This window comes from Daktulosphaira vitifoliae, unplaced genomic scaffold, assembly GCF_025091365.1.
Source record: "Daktulosphaira vitifoliae isolate Bord-2020 unplaced genomic scaffold, ASM2509136v1 Scaffold_4, whole genome shotgun sequence".
In the NCBI taxonomy this organism is placed as follows: domain Eukaryota; kingdom Metazoa; phylum Arthropoda; class Insecta; order Hemiptera; family Phylloxeridae; genus Daktulosphaira; species Daktulosphaira vitifoliae.
The window spans coordinates 39836616-39856567 of record NW_026099575.1 but is presented as its reverse complement, the minus strand read 5'-3'; the positions used below and the strand labels follow the sequence as shown (position 1 = coordinate 39856567).

At 25.5% G+C, this 19952-nt stretch overlaps 1 protein-coding gene across 1 annotated transcript in view; it reads right to left on the bottom strand.

The window, feature by feature from the left end:
• Positions 1-4627: 4627 nt before the first annotated feature.
• Positions 4628-19952, bottom strand: part of LOC126905535 (serine/threonine-protein kinase SMG1) — a 39731-nt gene continuing 24406 nt past the window's right edge. Inside the window, exons 29-52 of the mRNA XM_050685321.1 lie at positions 19126-19308; positions 17447-17896; positions 17149-17376; positions 16984-17068; positions 16374-16916; positions 16135-16297; positions 15480-15633; positions 15249-15368; positions 14890-15158; positions 14080-14506; positions 13525-14017; positions 13265-13467; positions 12939-13124; positions 12634-12870; positions 11693-11981; positions 11330-11629; positions 11008-11165; positions 10773-10937; positions 10411-10561; positions 9936-10096; positions 9718-9880; positions 6756-6899; positions 5347-5453; positions 4628-5261 (exon numbers count right to left, since the gene is read on the bottom strand). Of these exons, the coding sequence (XP_050541278.1) occupies positions 5184-5261; positions 5347-5453; positions 6756-6899; positions 9718-9880; positions 9936-10096; positions 10411-10561; positions 10773-10937; positions 11008-11165; positions 11330-11629; positions 11693-11981; positions 12634-12870; positions 12939-13124; positions 13265-13467; positions 13525-14017; positions 14080-14506; positions 14890-15158; positions 15249-15368; positions 15480-15633; positions 16135-16297; positions 16374-16916; positions 16984-17068; positions 17149-17376; positions 17447-17896; positions 19126-19308 (5457 nt within the window). The 3' untranslated portion in view covers positions 4628-5183. The remainder of the gene's footprint in view (positions 5262-5346; positions 5454-6755; positions 6900-9717; positions 9881-9935; positions 10097-10410; positions 10562-10772; positions 10938-11007; positions 11166-11329; positions 11630-11692; positions 11982-12633; positions 12871-12938; positions 13125-13264; positions 13468-13524; positions 14018-14079; positions 14507-14889; positions 15159-15248; positions 15369-15479; positions 15634-16134; positions 16298-16373; positions 16917-16983; positions 17069-17148; positions 17377-17446; positions 17897-19125; positions 19309-19952) is intronic.

The following is a 19952-nucleotide window of genomic DNA, read 5'->3' as shown; positions in this document are numbered from 1 at the left end:
TTCACTTTAAAGGACAAAAAAAAGTAGGTTAAAAATTATTACTTTTAACATATTAAAAATTAATAATAATTTGAAAACTATTAATTATAAAAATTGTATAATATATAAGTAAAATAATTACTAATCTGGATACAATTAAGGAAATAGAAGTTGATGTTGCTTTTGAAATAATCTACCAATTTCTTAGAATTAAACTCTACAGAATTGCATTGAAACGTTTCTTATGATAGTGATTTTAATCACTGGCAGATTAAATCTATACTGGACCTAACTATGCCACGTCCCCACTGTGCTGGGTTTGGTTTTTACTTATTGACTTACTACCAAAATGTCGCTTTATAGAAATAATGATTATGTTGATATGGTTTTGTTAATGGGTAATTGTTTAAACTTTTAATTTTAATTATTTAAATGATTTATAAACATTTTTTGGTTTTAATCATTAGGATTATGCGGTACAGGCTTTGAGGCAGCTCGTTTATGAGCTGAAAGATTTCCTAATCGTAGGGTTCCTGATAGACGGACTTTGAGAATACTGTACAACGTTTAAGGGAAACAGGTACTTATCATGTATTAAAATAAATTTAATTAAATAATAACTTTAATTTAAATATATATATTTTTTTGATAAATAATTACGATCGTGGATTATCCGCCTTTTTTTAGAATTTGATACGATCACATTTGCATTGTAATAAACCAAAAATAAAAAGAAAGAAAAGAAAAATAGCTTGAAAGCATAGGTTAAATATAAAAAGAAATATAAAAAGAAAATGGGGATTTGCTTAGTAGATTATTGTAATCATTATTTATTATAAGTTTTGTAATTTTAATGTAGATTTAATTGTCTTCAATTTTATTTAAATTAATTTCCTCATTAATTGTTTCTCTCATTAATTATTAATGGTTTATCACGCAATAGATTGTTGGAAGTTCGAAAGCATAGGTTAAATTGTACTTACCTTACGTCCTGTGTGATACAATAATATTTTAAGTAATCCAGTGTTGATTTCCGTATTAAACGCACTACGTATACGATTTACTCTATATGTAATATAGTCTATATAATTGCTTACAAAAAACGACTCAAGACTTTACATAAGATGATTTAATTACACAAAGTCTACAACTGGTCTTACTTGTGATTGATTCTTAACACTCTGTATTTTATTATAAATACAATTTTAATTTTTTTTTAACTTGTTGATTTTTTTACGTTTATTGAATAAGTATTTTTTTTTAGAGAGTATAATTTTTTTTATTGAGAGATCGATACCAATATTTCTTAAATTTTCCTCTGGCCTGGCCAAAACAAGATTCAGAAATATCTATATCTATGTAAAAAATTTATCAAGGCAGAATTGTGGTGGCCCAATGTGTCCCGGTGCTAAAATAAAGCACCTTGAAAGGATGCGGCACAATAATAACCAAGACAAAAATTAAACACTGCAAATATATTCGTAAGTTTCTCTACGTTGTCTGCCGGCGCGATGTTTATTAAAACAAAGACATTAGCAACGAGACTAGCTACCCAATACGCATAGGCTTACAAATATATTCTAACCTAATATACCTAATTCTAGAACAATGTCTAGTTGCAACCTTTACTCTGTCTGCCGGCGCGATGTTTGTTAAAACAAAGACATTAGCAACGAGACTAGCTACCCAATAAGTATAGAGTTGCAATACACTTAGTCAAATAAATTTAAATCTCAATTTAAATTGAGAAGATTGTGACCTTTAGCTTTGTCTGCCGGCGCGATGTTTGTTAAAACAAAGACATTAGCAACGAGACTAGCTACCCAATAAGAATAGCTCACAATAAATTTTTATTATTAAATGAATATCTAAATTTAGGTTGGATTTATTGTTAAAATAAAATAATTTAAAAAATATAATGTTTAAAATATTATTTGATGTTTATTTTCACAACAAGAAAAATAAAATATTATTAATGATTGAACAAATTAAATTAAATTAAAAGATTCACCAAAACAAAATTCACTTTAAAATTTCTAAGTGTCATTTAGTTTTAAAGAAAAATATTCTAAGTCCAAATTAATTAAAAAATCGACTAAGTGTTTTTTAAATTGAAAAATATTCTAAGTCCAAATTAATTAAAAAATCGACTAAGTCCCGGAGAGTGAAATCTTAAGCAGAGTGTCGTAGATTTTGTGTATTTTAAAATCGTCAAAAGAACTGGTTTAGGGTGCCGAAAAATGGCTTTTTATAGTGTGAAGGGGGTAGCCCAGCGATCTCTACCGTGATCCTAGAAGCTGAGGCTTTGTATTGTAATTGGTTAATTAAAAGAGGGTCCCAGCGTGTAGGCGTTACTTAATAATTTCTACAAGAGGGAGATTTTATCGTATAGTTAAAGGGTTATTTTGTATTTTAAATAAGAGAACCCTGTTTTGGTGATCTTGTATAATCATGATATGTGACATACATGTACAAATGATAACATCATATTATATGTTAATATTATATGTAATAATATAATATTACAGCATGTGCCCGTATCTCTGTCTCCCATAACATCACTGTACCGTTTACTAGACATATATATATATAATTGACACAGTGACATACAACAATACTAACAGGAGGGCGGACTGCGCACACAAACACTTTTGAAATTCACGGCCAATGTGCCATAATAATATACCCCTACCGACAGTTGACCTTTTACCATCATCGCGACCACTACTCTTGTCTGATAATTAACTTAACTTTTCTACCACATATATAGTGTATGTGTTTGTGTGTCGCCATCTGCTCCCTGTTGGATTATATCATCTCTAGGTGTCCAGCAGGTTGTATTATCTATTCAATATTTCAATCCCTTAATAAATATTTATATCGTTGTTAACCAAGAGTGTTATATATATATATATATATATTGTAATGCGACCCTTGGTAGTTCTTCTAAGGGAATATAAATTAAATAGGAAACCTCAGTACCTAAGGTAGATATAGCCTATCCAGCTATCCCCCGTTGATCCCGTAGAATACTGTTGACGGGCATTTAGGCTCAAACCCTTAATAGTGACGTAACAAATGTATTACGACAACTCTCTTATATCATTTTGTGTTTAATGTTGTTAAGTATGTTTCTTGTGGTTTCAAATTGTAAAGTTGTGTTAATGAACAAGTATCTGTATAAGTATCTTTATGATGTAACCGCCAGAAAACGGCAGAAAATTACAAGAATATATTATAGAGCACATTGTGGGAGTTAAGTTATTAAAACTAGTACAACTTAATGAAAATTCCAATTTGAAAGAAGAAAGTGCACGAATATTAATTACGCTGATCAAATGGTTAAATTTTGAAAACCATAAATTTACTAATGAAGTAATTATTAAGTCCTCTATAAATAAATCAAATATTTTGTTGGACTTTTCTAATGATAATTCATTAAATACTGGTCAACTTATTCAAGAAGTAATATGTAAGTATTCCATATTTTTAATTTAATAAAATGTTTGAGATTTTAATTCAATAATAAATGGCATTTGAATTTTTAATAAAACTTAATTTGTTTATTAGATATTAACATTTAAAGTTTCAAATTTTTGAGTTAATATATAGGTATAATACACAAGGGATTACAAATACAGGTAGCTAATTGATTTTTTATGATATTGCTATCACAGTCACGGATTGTTTATTATCAATTATGACTATCAATAGATATACTTTTTGTATTGTCAGTTAGTGTATTTATAAACTCACAACAATGTACCTTACTATCATTGATAATAACAATGCTGTGTACCTGCTAATATCGATGTCATAAAAAATCAATTAGCTACCTGTATTTGTAATCCCTTGTGTATTATACCTATATATTAACTCAAAAATTTGAAACTTTAAATGTTAATATCTAATAAACAAATTAAGTTTTATTAAAAATTCAAATGCCATTTATTATTCAATTAAAAACTCAAACATTTTATTAAATTAAAAATATGTGTTACCATTTAAAAAAACAAAGTTGACACCCTTACCAGACATAAGGGATGAATTTAAAAAGTATAACATAGTTCATAACTCAAGAATAATGTGTAACTAAAGATAGTAATAAAAAAAAATTTTTTAATTATTATTATTCTGTAAGTAATTAAGTGGGTTATGATAAAAAAATCACCCTGTATAAGGTGATTTTCTCATCATAAAGCACTTATTTAATTTAAAAATAATAATAATATTGATCATTTTTTCTTTTAGTTATATTCTTTTTCAATAAAAATTACTTTTAACTTTTAACACATTTATTTATACTATTTTAATATCATATCATAATTAATTTGTTATTAAGTTATTATCAAATTAAAAATAACTTTGCATCGAAGCTAAAAAACATTTGAATATTTCCAGGAATGCAATTTAATGTTTTAATTATATATATCATTTAATAAAAGAAAAAGAAAAAATCAGAACAAATAATGATAAAAAATATATTCAATAATTGATTTTTCATTTATTCCTTTTAATTATAACAACGAATATATGAGAAAAAAATCTCTATTACTTAAAATACTAGTGATAATGTTTATCATTGAATTTTTTTTTAAATATATCACTGGAATATTTCGTTATTTGAATTAAATGAAAAAATTAAAACAACATTTTATTTAAGTATAATTTCTATTTAAATCAAGGAAAAAAATTGCCATTATTTTTTATCAACATAAATTTTCAAAATAAAAATAAAATATATAATAAATTTATGTATATAAAAAAAAAAAAGATAATGCATGCTGTGAAATAAAGAAAAAATACAGTTAGTATACAGAAACTCAAAATAAAACTAAATTGTAAGAAGAATAGAATTACTATACTAAAAATATAAAAACACCACATAAAAACTATGTATGTTTTACACAATTACGACAAATTCAACAACTTTACCCTTTAATCTTATACCATTTGAATAACCAAAAACATTTATGGTCTTATTCTTAGCTGTTACGATTTTGCAATGGCTAGTATTGTTTTAGATTTTTATTACATAATATTTTTAGATAGATATTTATGAATGGACTTCACACTGTTAACCCAACAGTATCCTAGTTCATAAAACACATATGGTTGAATGATCAATAATTCAGTTGTCGTAATAAGTATTTAATGTTTGCAATCCCAATAAGGCACTTTATAGTGCCTATAAATTGTATTATTCACACCCATGGCGTCCAGCCTTCATACAGCAGTGCCAAATTATCAATACTTGTTGCTTCATTTATCACCCAATTAACCTAATTATATATATTTTTAAAAATTAATAAAGCAATTATATTCAAATAATTTAAGTAATTTAAAGATAATAAAATTTGTTATTACTTGTTCAGTTATAGTTGATCTTCGTCCTACATCTGGATCTCTACCTTCTAATTTCATTCTTACTCTTCGCCAAACACTTACAGCATAAGCGTTACATTTTTGAACAACTAAATAATTGTATATATTATATTATTTGGTAATTATATCATACAAATAATAACAGTAAATTACATCAAATTTAAATACACATTAATATGTAATTTGAATAGTTCAATCAGAAACAGGTTAAATCTTAAAGACAACTATAGGATTTTAAATCTGTTTTCTAAATTATACAGGTTTTTCTGTCTTCTTAAAAAAAAACATTAAGTTATTTAATTAAAAGAACATTAACAATAAAGAGTAAACATTGCAAAACACATAATAAACAGTCGCACTGACATCAAATTTTATGAGTACATGATAAAAATCATTCACTGAGAGACCTCTACCACCTCCAAGCTTTTTAAATTTATTTTTCTCATTACTTATTATTTAAGTATATTTTTCATGAAATTTATCATTTATCATTTAAATTTTTCATTTATAAGAAGAATCATGTCGTCTAATAAACTACCCACCAAATATATGTAATGTGATCACAATGTAATATAATATACATTGTATATAAGGATTGGTGCAACTGACAATAAATTTAATACCTTTTAATTTTGAGAAGAAATGAAAATTTTTAATACATAAAGTTTTAGAAAAATAAATTTTATATATTCAGGATGATTAGTACAACTTATTGCATTGAAATACTTTGAAAATTATCTGTTATTACTCTAAATTTTAGAACAGGTAAAAATATATTAATATAGTATGCTATTGGTGGTGTAATTACGAGTAGATAATTTGTACAACCTAACAAAAACTAATTATAAATCAGTAGCTAATGACTTTTTTGTCAAAACTTTTCTCATACATATAAACACATGTATATATAAAAATAAAAATATTGCTAAATGCAATATTATTATTAATGTAAAAAAATAATTATTAAAATTCTACGTTAATGAAAACAAACCTCTATTATTTCTTTAAAATACTAATAATAATGATTTTGTTGTGAACTTCTTCTAAACATTCAACGTAAAATACATTTTCTAAGTATTTTTTACAGATCTAAATATAATTGTTGAATAATGTTTAATTCAATTTTAAGGTAACGATATAATACATTTGAAGATAAATGAAAAAATAATTTTTAATCCGATCCCTAATAAAAACTATAACTATATATATAATAATATCTGTTTAATAAACTTAATATGTATGATCATTGCTACACTATAACTCTAGAAATATTTTAATATATAAAACAATATGATTTATTCTTATTAGAAGTTAATAGTTTTTTATATTCCGTAAAAAAAATTATATAGTCCTATAAGTTTTTTAAATACTACATAACATAACTGACAAACCTTTTCCTGTATGTGGATCCCTGGGTAAACCTTTTCTTGGTGATAAACATACACTTTCTTGGCGCAATAATGGCGGGCGTTTATTTTGTTTGACAAGTAAATCTTTTTCGCCCAAGATTGATAGTAAATCATCATAGATAGCAGCTGTAAAATAAATGATGAGCAATCTTAAAAAAATAATTATTCTAAAAAATTAAATAATTATTTTCTGTAGCCAAAATTGTAGGTGGCATTTTTAGAGGATACTAATTGTGTTACTTCCTTAATGACTTAAATAATATTCTACATTTATAGGGAAGGTTATATAGAGGGGTGGGGTCATTTGGAGAGAGCAACTGGGGCATTTACTTTAGTCTAAATGTTCAGTACAAATTATTTTAAATTATTACAAATTATATCAGTACAAATCAGGATCTATTGAGCTATATTCATACTGGGCCGAGTCATATCAGATCATTTAAATATAATCTATAAAACAGTGAAAATCAAAATTTTAGTTTTGAAAATAAAATTTTATTTGATAAGAAAAATATTTTTTCATCAATAACTGTTGATAAATAACACAATTTTTAAATCACTGTGTGTTAACAATAATCATCACAAATTTAGAAAATATTATTTCTATCTGTAGTAATCATAAATAGTACAAACTTCTGTTATAGGTTGATTTTAAATGAAACGTTTTTACATGTGCAATAACTTGACTGTGAAGTATTATTTTTTTATTAACAAATAAAATAATATGTCAAAAGTCTACAATCAGTGCCGTGCTAACTGTCATTGGTTCCCTAAAGCAATTATATATTTGGCGTTCCTATTTAACATGGGTAGAAATTTAATATACCTTAAAAGAGTCAGTTACTCCTTCCGTTCGGAGGCAATTGTGCTGAGAGCCTCTTGTCCGATAATCTATATTTGGAAACCGCATTGTAGGTTATTTACCTATTGCAATAAGAAAGATCGGGCGGAAAGTTTATAATTAAGAGACGCGGCAATTCTTCCTTTTCTAGTATAGCGGAGACCTTCTCTAGAGGGATCGCAGAAACCTACCACTACTATTCCCTTCTAACCGTAAGTCAAGGTATACGGCAGAACACCACCGGACCTTAATGTCACGAGGTGACCAAGAAGAAGTATCGGGTCGGGATCAAAGTGTGACGCCTGTTAAAGGTCATGCACATTTCGGAAAAACGCAAACTCACAATGCTCCACAAGCTTGAAACCAAGTCCTACACCACGAAACTGGTATGCAAGCCGACAACATGGGCTTCCAAATTTCTCGGTTTACCACTGTTAGTCCGGACAACCTTGGACTGGTCGCGATCTACGAAAACATCTATCTGTTACTGCCTATCAAGTGGAGAACCCTAGACCTGACAGGACTGTTGGGACCTCCAATTGGGAGAACTAGGGTCACCTAAGCAGAAATTGTTATATCTCAGGTTCTAAGACTCTAAATGTTATGCTATTACAACAAATTAATGCATAAACATATTGACTGCATTATGTCAAAGTCTCAGATTTTTAAAACATAATCTTATATATATATATATATATATTAATGCAAATGACCGGGTTTCCCAGGGGAATATTGGCCATACATAAATAAATGCAAAAAGATATGGATAAAATAATTTTTAAAAAATCACAGAAATATAGTTTATATAAATTATAAATTTATAATAATTTGCTTACCTTATATTAAATTTCTTAAAAAAATTTTTTTTAGATAAATAAACGCTGAAAATTATTTTCACATATTTAAACGTGAAAACATTTTTCAAAAATATCGTTCTAATAAGAATAAGGTTTTTTTATCATTCTTAATCTATAGAAATGGTCAACATAATTTTAGATGCATGGGTTTATGAGATAATGAGGTGATCGGTATTACCCACTGACCATAGTTCTATCCATAAAATATCTTATATACATAAATACAAAGATAATAACATTGACTGATATAAAAAATATATCTTTGAATAAAATACTTATGAAAAAAAAAATGTATTTTAATATGTATTCATATTTTTTTGGAACCCTTAACACCCTTAACACGTCTCTGCTTACACACCATCAAAAATATTAAAATCCCTTTTAATAATGTTTTTTTTTGGTCATATAAAATTAGTTAAGTGGTTTAGTAATTGTGATAAATTGTAAGTGGCTTGTGAATAATGGGACGGTTATAAATTTCCCCTAATCTAGCATGATCTGAAATGACGCCTCTAGGGCTTATAAATCCTTCAAACCCCTCCTTTTCATCTATGACAATATGATGTTTTATTATTAGTAGCATAATATTTTTATTAAATCACATTTTATATACTTCTCCCCCCCAAGTATAAATTGTTTGTTTTCTATAAAAGTAAAATTTCACTAATATTTTATGTAAACATATTTTATACTATTAACAAGTTTTTAGTCCTATGCAAATTTAAAAACTTTTATTCAACTCAATTTTTAGATATTTTAATATAAATTATTTTTTGAAAAATAATTCATACATTTTTCAGATATAAAAACAGAAAATAAATCAGTACATTTTTAAAAATGCACATCCCAGTCAAACTTTACTTTAGTAAATTGGACGATTCTGGTCTGAACTTGCTCCTAAGATTATATTTAAACTCACATCTTGGATCTCAGTAAATTAAATATTTTCTATACATATAGATTATGCTAGTTTTTTTTTTTAACTATTAATAAAACTAATAAAATTAGTTTTTGTTTTGTATAACTTATGTTAGGTGTAATATTTTTTAATAATAAAAAAAAAACTATTATAATAATCTTATGAGAAATTAAAGTTTTAGAAAAAACTTTTTTTTTAGAATAGATTATCTATTCTAATAGGTTATTTTATAAATATATGAGATTTTCCAAAAAATAAAAACATACTCTTGTATGTATTTAAAAAAATCATTACATACTTATTAAATTTAACAGTAGAAATACTTACATGTGTTAATTCTCAATGTTTGTACAGTTTCTAATAAATTTTGCAAATATTTACTACTTGGTTCATCGTGTGTGTTTAGTAATTCAATTAATGACATTAATTTTTCAATATAGTTTGAATACTTTGACATATAGTTTATACTGGCAGTGCCCACATTATCAATCTTAAGAAAATTAAAATTGTTAGAAACTAATTTAATAACAAATTTACCTATTTACTTTAGTTAATGATTTTAACAATGAACGAATATCAGACATAATTTTGTTATGTGATGTCAAGGTCGATTTAAGAATAATTGATTGTTCATTTATACATTTTTGAATGTGATTTATTTTCGATCTAAGTGGTTCTTGTGTAGCTACTAATTTTTGAACATTATCTAGAACAAATGTAGTGTTATATGAATTAAATGTTAATTAATAGTGGTGTAATTTGTCAGCATAGAGACAATGGTATGCATATGAATATTATTGTTTTATAATTATAAAAAGAAAAAAAATTATTTTAAAATAAAATGAGTGAACATCTTCTATAAATATAGTTATTTTTTACACCAAAATATATAGTTTTACCACCTAAAATTTCAGATATAAAATATTCATAAGGAAAAGTGGATTAATATATCGTAACTCAAATTATGATTTTTCTCTTATTTTATTAAATATTAACAAATTATATAAATATTTAAAATACCTGAAATAATATTCACAGTATCATTTAACCAAGACCACTCAATGGGACCCTGAGGTAAAGGAACTACTTTCATAAGGTTTTCTTCCTCTGGAGTTATTGATATTCCAATATTAGATACCATAAAACATGCTTTCTGGTAATCTTCTACCAACTAAAAAGTTAATAAATAAGTTATTTAACTTAAATGTCAAGCTGTAATTATTATATCTATTTTTAGAAACATTTAAATCTTCACAAACCAAATTTATTCCATTAAAATTCAAAGTATAATATATTTCATTCAATTATAGTTTTCAGAGTTTAAGGATCAATAATTTACATTTTGTAATTAACATAATTTTATAAACATTAGTAAAATTTACTTGTAAAAAAGAGATATCTGCAGATATGGCTTCTGAAGTACGTGTAAATAGTGATTCAGTTTGAAGTAAAGAACTAACTACTGTTAATAAAGATGTGCACAAGCTTTGGTTAGAATCAATTATCATTTTTTCATGCTTCATTCTATCTTCAAAATTATTTGTTACCTATATATAAAAATATTAAATAATAAAATAAAATAAATTTACACATTAAAGCTAAAACAAAAATATTTACTTCAGCAACAGAAGGATTTGCTCCAGAAGCCCATTTTAAGCGTTGTTCAACAGTTACTATTAAAGAACTTCTATGTTCCATTTGTTCAATAATTTGAGACTGTAAAACTGCTAATGGTGATAAAATATTGTTTAACTCCATTAAGATTGTGGCTCGATCTATAAATTAAAAAGTCATTAAACAACTCAAATAATAAAATGATAGAGAATTTTCACCTTTCTTAAGTTAAAGGAAAATGCAAACATAGAAAGAAATTCATCTAAAATTATAATCATTCTACTAAATAAATTTAAAAAAATGATAAGATTTTTCAACTTATTACCAGGTATGAGTAAATTGTCAATTTGTCCTATTGTAGGAATAGCATGCAACCAACAGTGAGAAGCATATTGAATTGCTAATCTTTGAGCACTTATATCTGATTGCTGGGCTCTCATGGTTAAATGAGTATGCAATTCAGATTTCCTCCAAAATTCTTCCAACTTGTTTAAAGAAGTTGAATGATCCAAAAATTGACCACGATTAAATTTACCCATTTTAATAGCCTCCTCCGTACATTTTTTACAAAGTTCTTCTAAAGGTATTTTACTATCAGCCCCAATATCTCTTTTTTCTAATTCAGCTATGTGATAAAACATATATATATTAAATTAAATTAAAAAACTGTATTTATCAAAAGATTTACCACTTATATTAAATCCAGTATGTTGCAGTAAAAAACAAATAGTAATAGCAACAGTATGAGAAAACAAACCCAATAAACGTTTTGTTAGACAATCAGCAACAAAACATTTTACTGGTTTAATTATAACACTTTCATTATAATGAGAAATACCAATTCCTTGAGTATTTCTTCCTCCAAAGTTTATTGCTATTTCAGTACAAATATTAAATACCTCTTTCATGGTTAAAAGTGTTTTTAGAAACATAATATCATTCAATATACTACAAGGCTCATAATCTAAAACGGCTCCCTAAAATATATGTTAAAATTTGCAATATTTTAGTTTCTTAGTATAATTTTATTTATTTATTTTTGTATATTTTAATGACCAAGCCCTTGATAAACATCATAATATAATTGGTAGCACATTATTCATAACACATAACTAAGATAAACATTTAGTATAAAAAACAAGAAATATCTCAGCGTTTCTTTTGAGAGTTTAATAACAAGTACTGTTAATTCAACAGTAAATGAACAGTTATAGTGTGAGTATAGTAGTTGTAATGAATAATATTTAAATAAAATTTAATTTTAATAAGTAGATTTTTCAGTAGCAACTATTGCTATAAATACTAAAATAGTCTAATAGATTATATACAGTTTTATTAAAGATTTGTAAAAAAAATTAATAAATATTTTATTTTAATTAATTATATTTATTTTTTTTTTTTTATATATTTATTTTAAAGTTATGTCAATGATGAAAGAAAATCAACCGAGTTAAATATTTGTTGATATTTTTTAGTTATAAACTAATGTTTTAGAATATATTTTTAACTTTAAATAATTGATTTGTAAATAGATTAAATAATTTTCTATTTAAATTTTTTGTAAAAATTAATAAAGTAATTTGAATAAACTACAATTTTTTAACAAATTTAATAAAAAAGAAAATATACCAGTAAAGATTTAGCTTCTCTTATTTGATCTACTGTTTTCCAAGCAGTTGGAATCTTAAGTTTAGATTTTGCTTTGATAACATTTTCATTAGCTAGTATGACATCTTCAAATAGCCCATAAAATCCAATTAAAAGCATTTCACCTTGAGTTAGAACAATATTATCATGTTTTTTTATAAGTTCAAAAAATTTATTTCGAATATCTTGCACAATTATTTGACAACTATCATTTGGAGACTAAAATATATTTAGTAATTAAAAAAAAAATTATATCCTGCTGACACTTATTAATTTTTAATTATTACTTTCATTCCCATTATAACATGACGTAAGTGAATGTTCAGTTGTTCTATCAAATCATTGATATTCATAGAACAATTATTAATAACATTATTTAAATTTGTTATGATTGCTATAGTACTAGGTTCTTCAACACATAACTTTTTTATAGTTTCTGGCATAATTATGTCTATAAAGTTATAGTTTATTTTCTAAAAAATAATTTTTCAATTAATGTATAGACAGTATATATATCTAATGTTATAAATTGTAATTTATGATACATAAATAATTATCATTAAGATAATTCATAAAAAATTATGGAAATTAATTTTATTTAAAAATTGTATACCTGCAAACTACAATAAAGACTTTGAACTGCACGTAAACAATTAAAAGCTGATATTAAGTCAGAATCAGTTTGAACACTTTTTGTATTATCATTTGTAAGCACCAAAGATCCTATTTTAAGAGCAACAGTTGTCATCATATACATATCAATTAAGATCCATTCTCCATCTTTAGATGTCATATCTAATATTCGTGTACCTGCATCTGATTAATTTTTTTTTTTAGTTAGAATTTATTAATATAATATTTATATTTAATTACTAGATGCAGATGTTTCGATCATAAGGAATTTTTTATTTAATGTAGATAGGTCAGCCGCAATTATAAATTCCAAAACATCATGAGAGTTCTCAATAAGTTTAATTAAAATACTTTCATCACTTGATGTTGAAGTAACATAATCTATTTCTCTGATTCGTTCAATAATTTTAGCAGTATGGCAACTAGCTTCTAATGCAGTTTGATGTAACTCCATATTATAAGTTAATGTTTGTTGTGTAGGGGGTTCAGCTTTTGGTACACCTAAATATAACATTTTATGCTCTTCTTTTACTTGTTCACACATTGAAATTGTTGGACAATCCATAAGTAATCGTAGCCACTGTTGATAATATGTTAAACGATGATTACGAATATGAGATTTGGGAAATAAATTAGTTAAACACTGAACATCATTTAGTAATCTTAAACAAAGAGTAATCAGTTTATTTTGACGATGACATAATAGTGATAATTCATCATTTGATTGCATGCACTATAAAAAAAAAATGTGTTAATTATTTATGTAAATAAATGTCAAGAAATTATAATAATTACTTGTTCTATTAAATTAGTTTGCCCAGCATTTTGTAAAAATTCTTTTACATCTTCTGATAAAAGACTATTATAGCTTTGATGCAATTTTGTTTCTTCTTTTTCAATCATTAAATGAATCTGACTAGCAGCAAGATAATGCATAGCCATTTCATATTGTGATAATCTAGAATCACAATCTTCAACTTTTTGTCTTAAAGACATAGTTGAACCAATCATCATGCTCTGAGTTTGCTGTAGTGCAAAGTAACGCTCAGGAAGTTTATATAATGGATGCTGACCAGTGGGTGAGGCTTCAGCTTCTTTTACCAGTGCCATTAATTGATGACTTTCTGCTAAGCCTTCTTCCATTTTTTGCAATTTAACTTTTTCAATCAAGTAATTATTTATACTTTCTTCAACTGTTTCTAAAGACTCCTCCATACTTTTTCTATTAATTAATAACACTTACTATTAATTATTAAACGTTTTTAGATTTGCATTAATATTAAATTAAAAATTAATTTTTTTATTATTCTAAAACTAAAAAACTTGAAAAAATCGCTAATAAAATATACTTGTCATAGTCTTGATTTCTTAATACAAAGATGTATAGCTAGATAAAATTACAAGTTTCCTACTAATCCATATTGACTTTTTTTTGTTAACTATCTTATTTTAGAGATATACATTATGACTATTATGTGCTCCCCTTAATTATGTAACTGAATATACTTAGACATTAACAACAGATTAGTGGTATCATCAACATAATATAATATTTTTACTAAGATAATTTATTTATAATTTTAATTATTATAAAAATTTACTTACTTATTGGTAATCCAATCATACTTTGCTTCTGTTATACGAATATTCAGCATCGCTAAAGTAATTTCTTTTTCCAGTTGTTTTCTATTTATTTTATTTTCTGTAACCAATGATCGACGACCACCATATACAGCACCTGTATATCCAGTTTCATTTTCAGGAGTCCAATCAATAAGTGGATCATACACAAATGCTTCTAACAATGTTAATAATGTTTCTTTATTTTTTCTCAACACTTTCATAACTTGTTCACAAGTTAAACGAAATTTTCCCTAAAATTATAATAATTGTTGAATAGTGTACATATTTTTTAATCATTATGTTATAATATTTTGTTATTTATAATTGGTGAAATAAATTACCTCTATTCCAGTAACCCCTAAAGCTTCTTTTAAGTTTGGAGTTAATCTAAATGGTACTTTCTCAGGAACGCGCAATGTTTTACCTTTTTCAAAACAAACATTATAATCTATATGGACAACCTAAAATACAAAAATCAATCCATAATTTTTATAAATAAAAAATATATGTAACAAAAATCAATTTTTGAAAAATAATAACACAAAATGAAAACATGATAATTATTTACTAACTTCTCCACTTTGAAGATTTACAAGAAGATTATCTAAATGACGATCCCCTAAACCAATAATATAGCCAATAATAGACATGACAGCTAGTGATGTTGCATACAATGATGATGATTGCCACCAAGAACCACAGTCAACACTTTGTGTCCACAACTCACTTAAAAAAAATTAAACAGTATGTTTTCTATTAAAATCAACTTATATATGGTCTCAAATCTCACTATTATCTCTTAAGTTTATATTCCAATTATCATTTTGTTTTAATTTTTGAAATTTTGTATTTTAAACATATTTTTATTATTTTTCTCTATAAGAAAAAATCAACAATTATTTCAAAATTTCTATTTTTTGAGTGTTTTTCTACCAAAAATTTGGATCAGTTGATGATAATTTTAGAACAAGTACGCATATATAGTATAGACAGAATATACATATATACTATTATGGACTGTACCCCTTTGGACTGAATACCCACTATATGTATTAAAATTATTATTAATTAATTGTAAGAAAAATGATAATTGTTTATTTTGAAATATAAAAAATTACTACGCAAGAAATTTTCATGATTATAAAGAAATACTATTCACTAAATTAAAATTTATTTAATCTAATTCCTATAACTTAAAATTTCATATTATATTTCACAATTTTTTACTTGGAAAGTAAATTTTTTGGTGTTTCATTCATTAAAGAAATTAAAACTTCTTTAAGGATACTCAATGGCCATTCTTTTCGATTATCTAAATTTGTGATGCCTTTTTCTTTTAATAAGGGTACTAATTTTGAATTAAATAACTCTGAAGGACGCATAATCACACCTAAAAATAAAAACATTATGATTAATTTAAATAAATTATAATGATTAGAAATTTATTTTAAACAATGTATTTTTACCATCATTATTAGATGCATGTCTTTGTTGCCACTTTTTGTAAAGCATAAATATAGGAACAACACCATCAACCCAAGAAATTAAACCTGATCTTGGTCCTAATGGTATAACTGGATAATGATGAGCTCTATACTTTTCACAAGATCCACTAAGCAATGTGTTTGTAATACACAGTAATTGCATTATACGTTCATCTAAATGAAGATCTTCAAGGCCTTTAAACAAATATGTATAAGCTTTTCCATCTGATCCATAGAAAATAAGTTTCTTAGGTTTAGTGAATGTAGGTAAAATGGCCACATTATTATTTATAGAAGCAACTGTAACAACACTCTCAACTCCTGGCATAGCAATTTTTGTGTCTTTTAGATTAGCTAATATTGGACTAATAGTATCCATTTTTAATGAATATGAACCTCGTTTGCTTATACGTGTTTGAAGATTATTTTGTAATGTTTTTATTAATTTCCAAACTTCTTGTACATTAATTAGAGCAAAATCTGTAGGTTTTCTTAATTTGTCTAACATTTGTTGTATGTATGAGCCTAAAATAAATTTTAAATATGTTAAAAACTATAAAATTAATAAGCAAGAAAATTTAATGCTACTCACCAAACTTTTCTTGAAACCATTTTTCATGAGGAGTTTCAGATTTAACTGAGGTAATAGCATGTAATTGTTCAAAAATAAAGAGGATCTAAAAAAAGAAATTACTTATTTCATTCTTTGGCTAGGACAATAATATTATATAATATATTTCTTATAAATATTTTTTACCGGTCTAAGTAAAATTGTATATTTTTCTATAGCAATACGTTCCTTTTCAATTTCTGAGAGATATGGATGATTTTCAGTTTTACTTAATTCAGACTCTAATTGAGAGATACGTCTACTTATGTCAGCCTGTCTCTGTGTAAGTGTTCCTAACCACAGCTCATCCCATAATAGTGTGATTCTACGCAACTCTGATACTAGAACTCTTACCTCAGCAATCATTTCTCCTGCCTTTCAACATTTAGTAATCTTTAGTACAATTTATAGTAATATTAAAAATACTCTTATTAATTTTTAGTACCTGTTTTGATAATGTGCTAACCATAGAATGAAAACAATCTTCAAGGACTATTGCTTGTTCATCTTGTCCAATTTTCAGATCATCATCTTCTTCATTGCTATCTATTTCTTCGCGTACTACATTAATTTCTTCTAGCATTTCTTTACATGGTTTAATTAATATACTTGAAGATGGTATTTCATTTATAGTTCTTAGGCCTGTATCTGACCCAACAACTGCTGGAAATGTTATAAGATGTGGTACATCTATTGCTAATCTACATAACAATTCAGACACAGTACGTCTAACATAAGGTTCAGGATGGGAAAGTCTAGAAAAAAGTTGAGGTATAATAGATCGCCAAGGTTTTGTGGGAGTATTGCTTAATCCTTCTTCTAGAGAACCTTGTAATTCTAAGGCGTGTTTTACAGTGAGACGTAATAATCTCAAAGTGGCTGCAATTGATTCTTCCTTAAAAATAATAACAACACAGTTAACATTTTCAACTCAACTTCAAAAAATAAAACGATTGAAGACAATGAGTCAAAAATTTAATAAGATAACTTTATTTATTCAAATTGACCCACCTCAAGTAGTTCGTACTAAGGTAAGGAAAAAGAAGAATTTTATTTATTCAAATTACAACATACATATTTAACTAATTCATATAATAAAAATTACCCAATTAATAAAATGACTGATAACAAATTTTGAACAAGTATTTCGAAAGTTAATAATATTTTTAAATGTAAACTAGAGGCTAGTTAGTAATGTTATTTTTATCATTATGCATCAAAAAATTAATAACTCCTGAAATACTGACTCAAAATTTGTTATCTACCAGTCATTTTATAAATTGGATAATTTTTTATTATATGAATTAGTTAAATATGTATGTTGCAATTTAAGTAAATAAAGTTATTATCATTATAAAGGATAAGTTTATTGTTTTCTATTATATAAACTAGTTAGATTTATTTTGCTATTTGAAAAAAGAAATTTACTACTCTTATAAGGGATGAGAGATAGACCCAAACAATATTGAACCACTCAAAAATTAAGAAATAAATACTACTTAATAAAATAAACGCCATAAAAAAATTTATCTAAATTATTATTATTATTAAGAAATCTCATTATGATATGATGTTGCCGACTGCAGTAGATAGAGTTACTTGGTTTGCACATAGGTTGGAATACCGTAAAAACCTAACGGCAATTCAACTATTAGACAATTCCAATAGTTTTGACAAGAATAAAACAATTCAGTTTATGTTTAGCGTTTATAATGGTAACATTATTACCAAAATAAGTATCCGGGATTTTAAGAAATTTTTTTTTTGTGGCTTTTTTAATTCAATATTTTTAATATAATTTTCATTTTCATTAATTAGCCACAAGTGATTAATTTTTATTATATAACCAAAAATTGAGAAATTTTTAAAAGTGTGGGTTACTTTTTCAATTTTCAGTACTGATGGGTTCAAATAGACTACAATGGTATTCTTTTAACACAGATCAATAAAATCAGTACTGTGAGAATTGAAAATTGTAAACAGGTAAAAAAAAACACATTATGGTAAAATCAAAAACTTCTCAGTTTCACATTGAAACTATGAGAAGCTAATTATAAAGCAAAAATAAAAAATTAACTAGATATTTTTTAAAAAATTATTACTAATATTATACATTCTTATTACTTGGTAGCTGCTGCACAGCTGCAAAAATTTAAAATATGATTGAGCTGAAAGTTGATAGTATCCATATATTCTAGAATGGGATTTTCTCCACCAGTCAATTAGTCCAGTTAGTTCATTTTCTTCAAAGTACATAACATTTTGTAACTGGTATTCTAATGTTTCAGTAGTATAAATATGTTCACTCTAAAAATCATTAAATATTGAGATAAGGTTTTTTTTTTGTAATTAATTAAAATATTTGCATAAAAATTGGTTTCTTTGATACTTTTTTTTAACAAATTTTAAGGTTTTATTAGCTATCAAATCAAATTAAGTTTTGACCCTAAATTTTCTCTTTTGATTACATCACAGAAAAAATAAAAAATCATAACATAAAATTATGTTACAATACATTTGAAGTTCAACATAGAAAAAAAATATTAAAAATAATGTGCACATAAATTAAAACTCAAATCTCATATTTTACCCAAAATAGTTTTTAAGAAAATTTGATACCCAACCCAGTTGAACTGTACATACAAAAAACAGTTTAACAACAACAAAATTGACTACCTCTATATATAAAGTGTTCAGTATATAAGGAAACAGATAAATTGTTATAAACAATAAGAACAATACAAAACAGTTTCCTTACTTACTGAACACCTGTATAATTTTTTCATATTTTAATATTGTGACATCATTACTAGAATAGATAAAAGTAATACAAAAATTAAAAATTTTTAGGGATTCCCCATTGAAAAAAAAATCATAAGTTATTAGATTCTACATAACATCGTGGGCCACTCTTTATATAGTACTATTATAATTTAAATACATCATATACC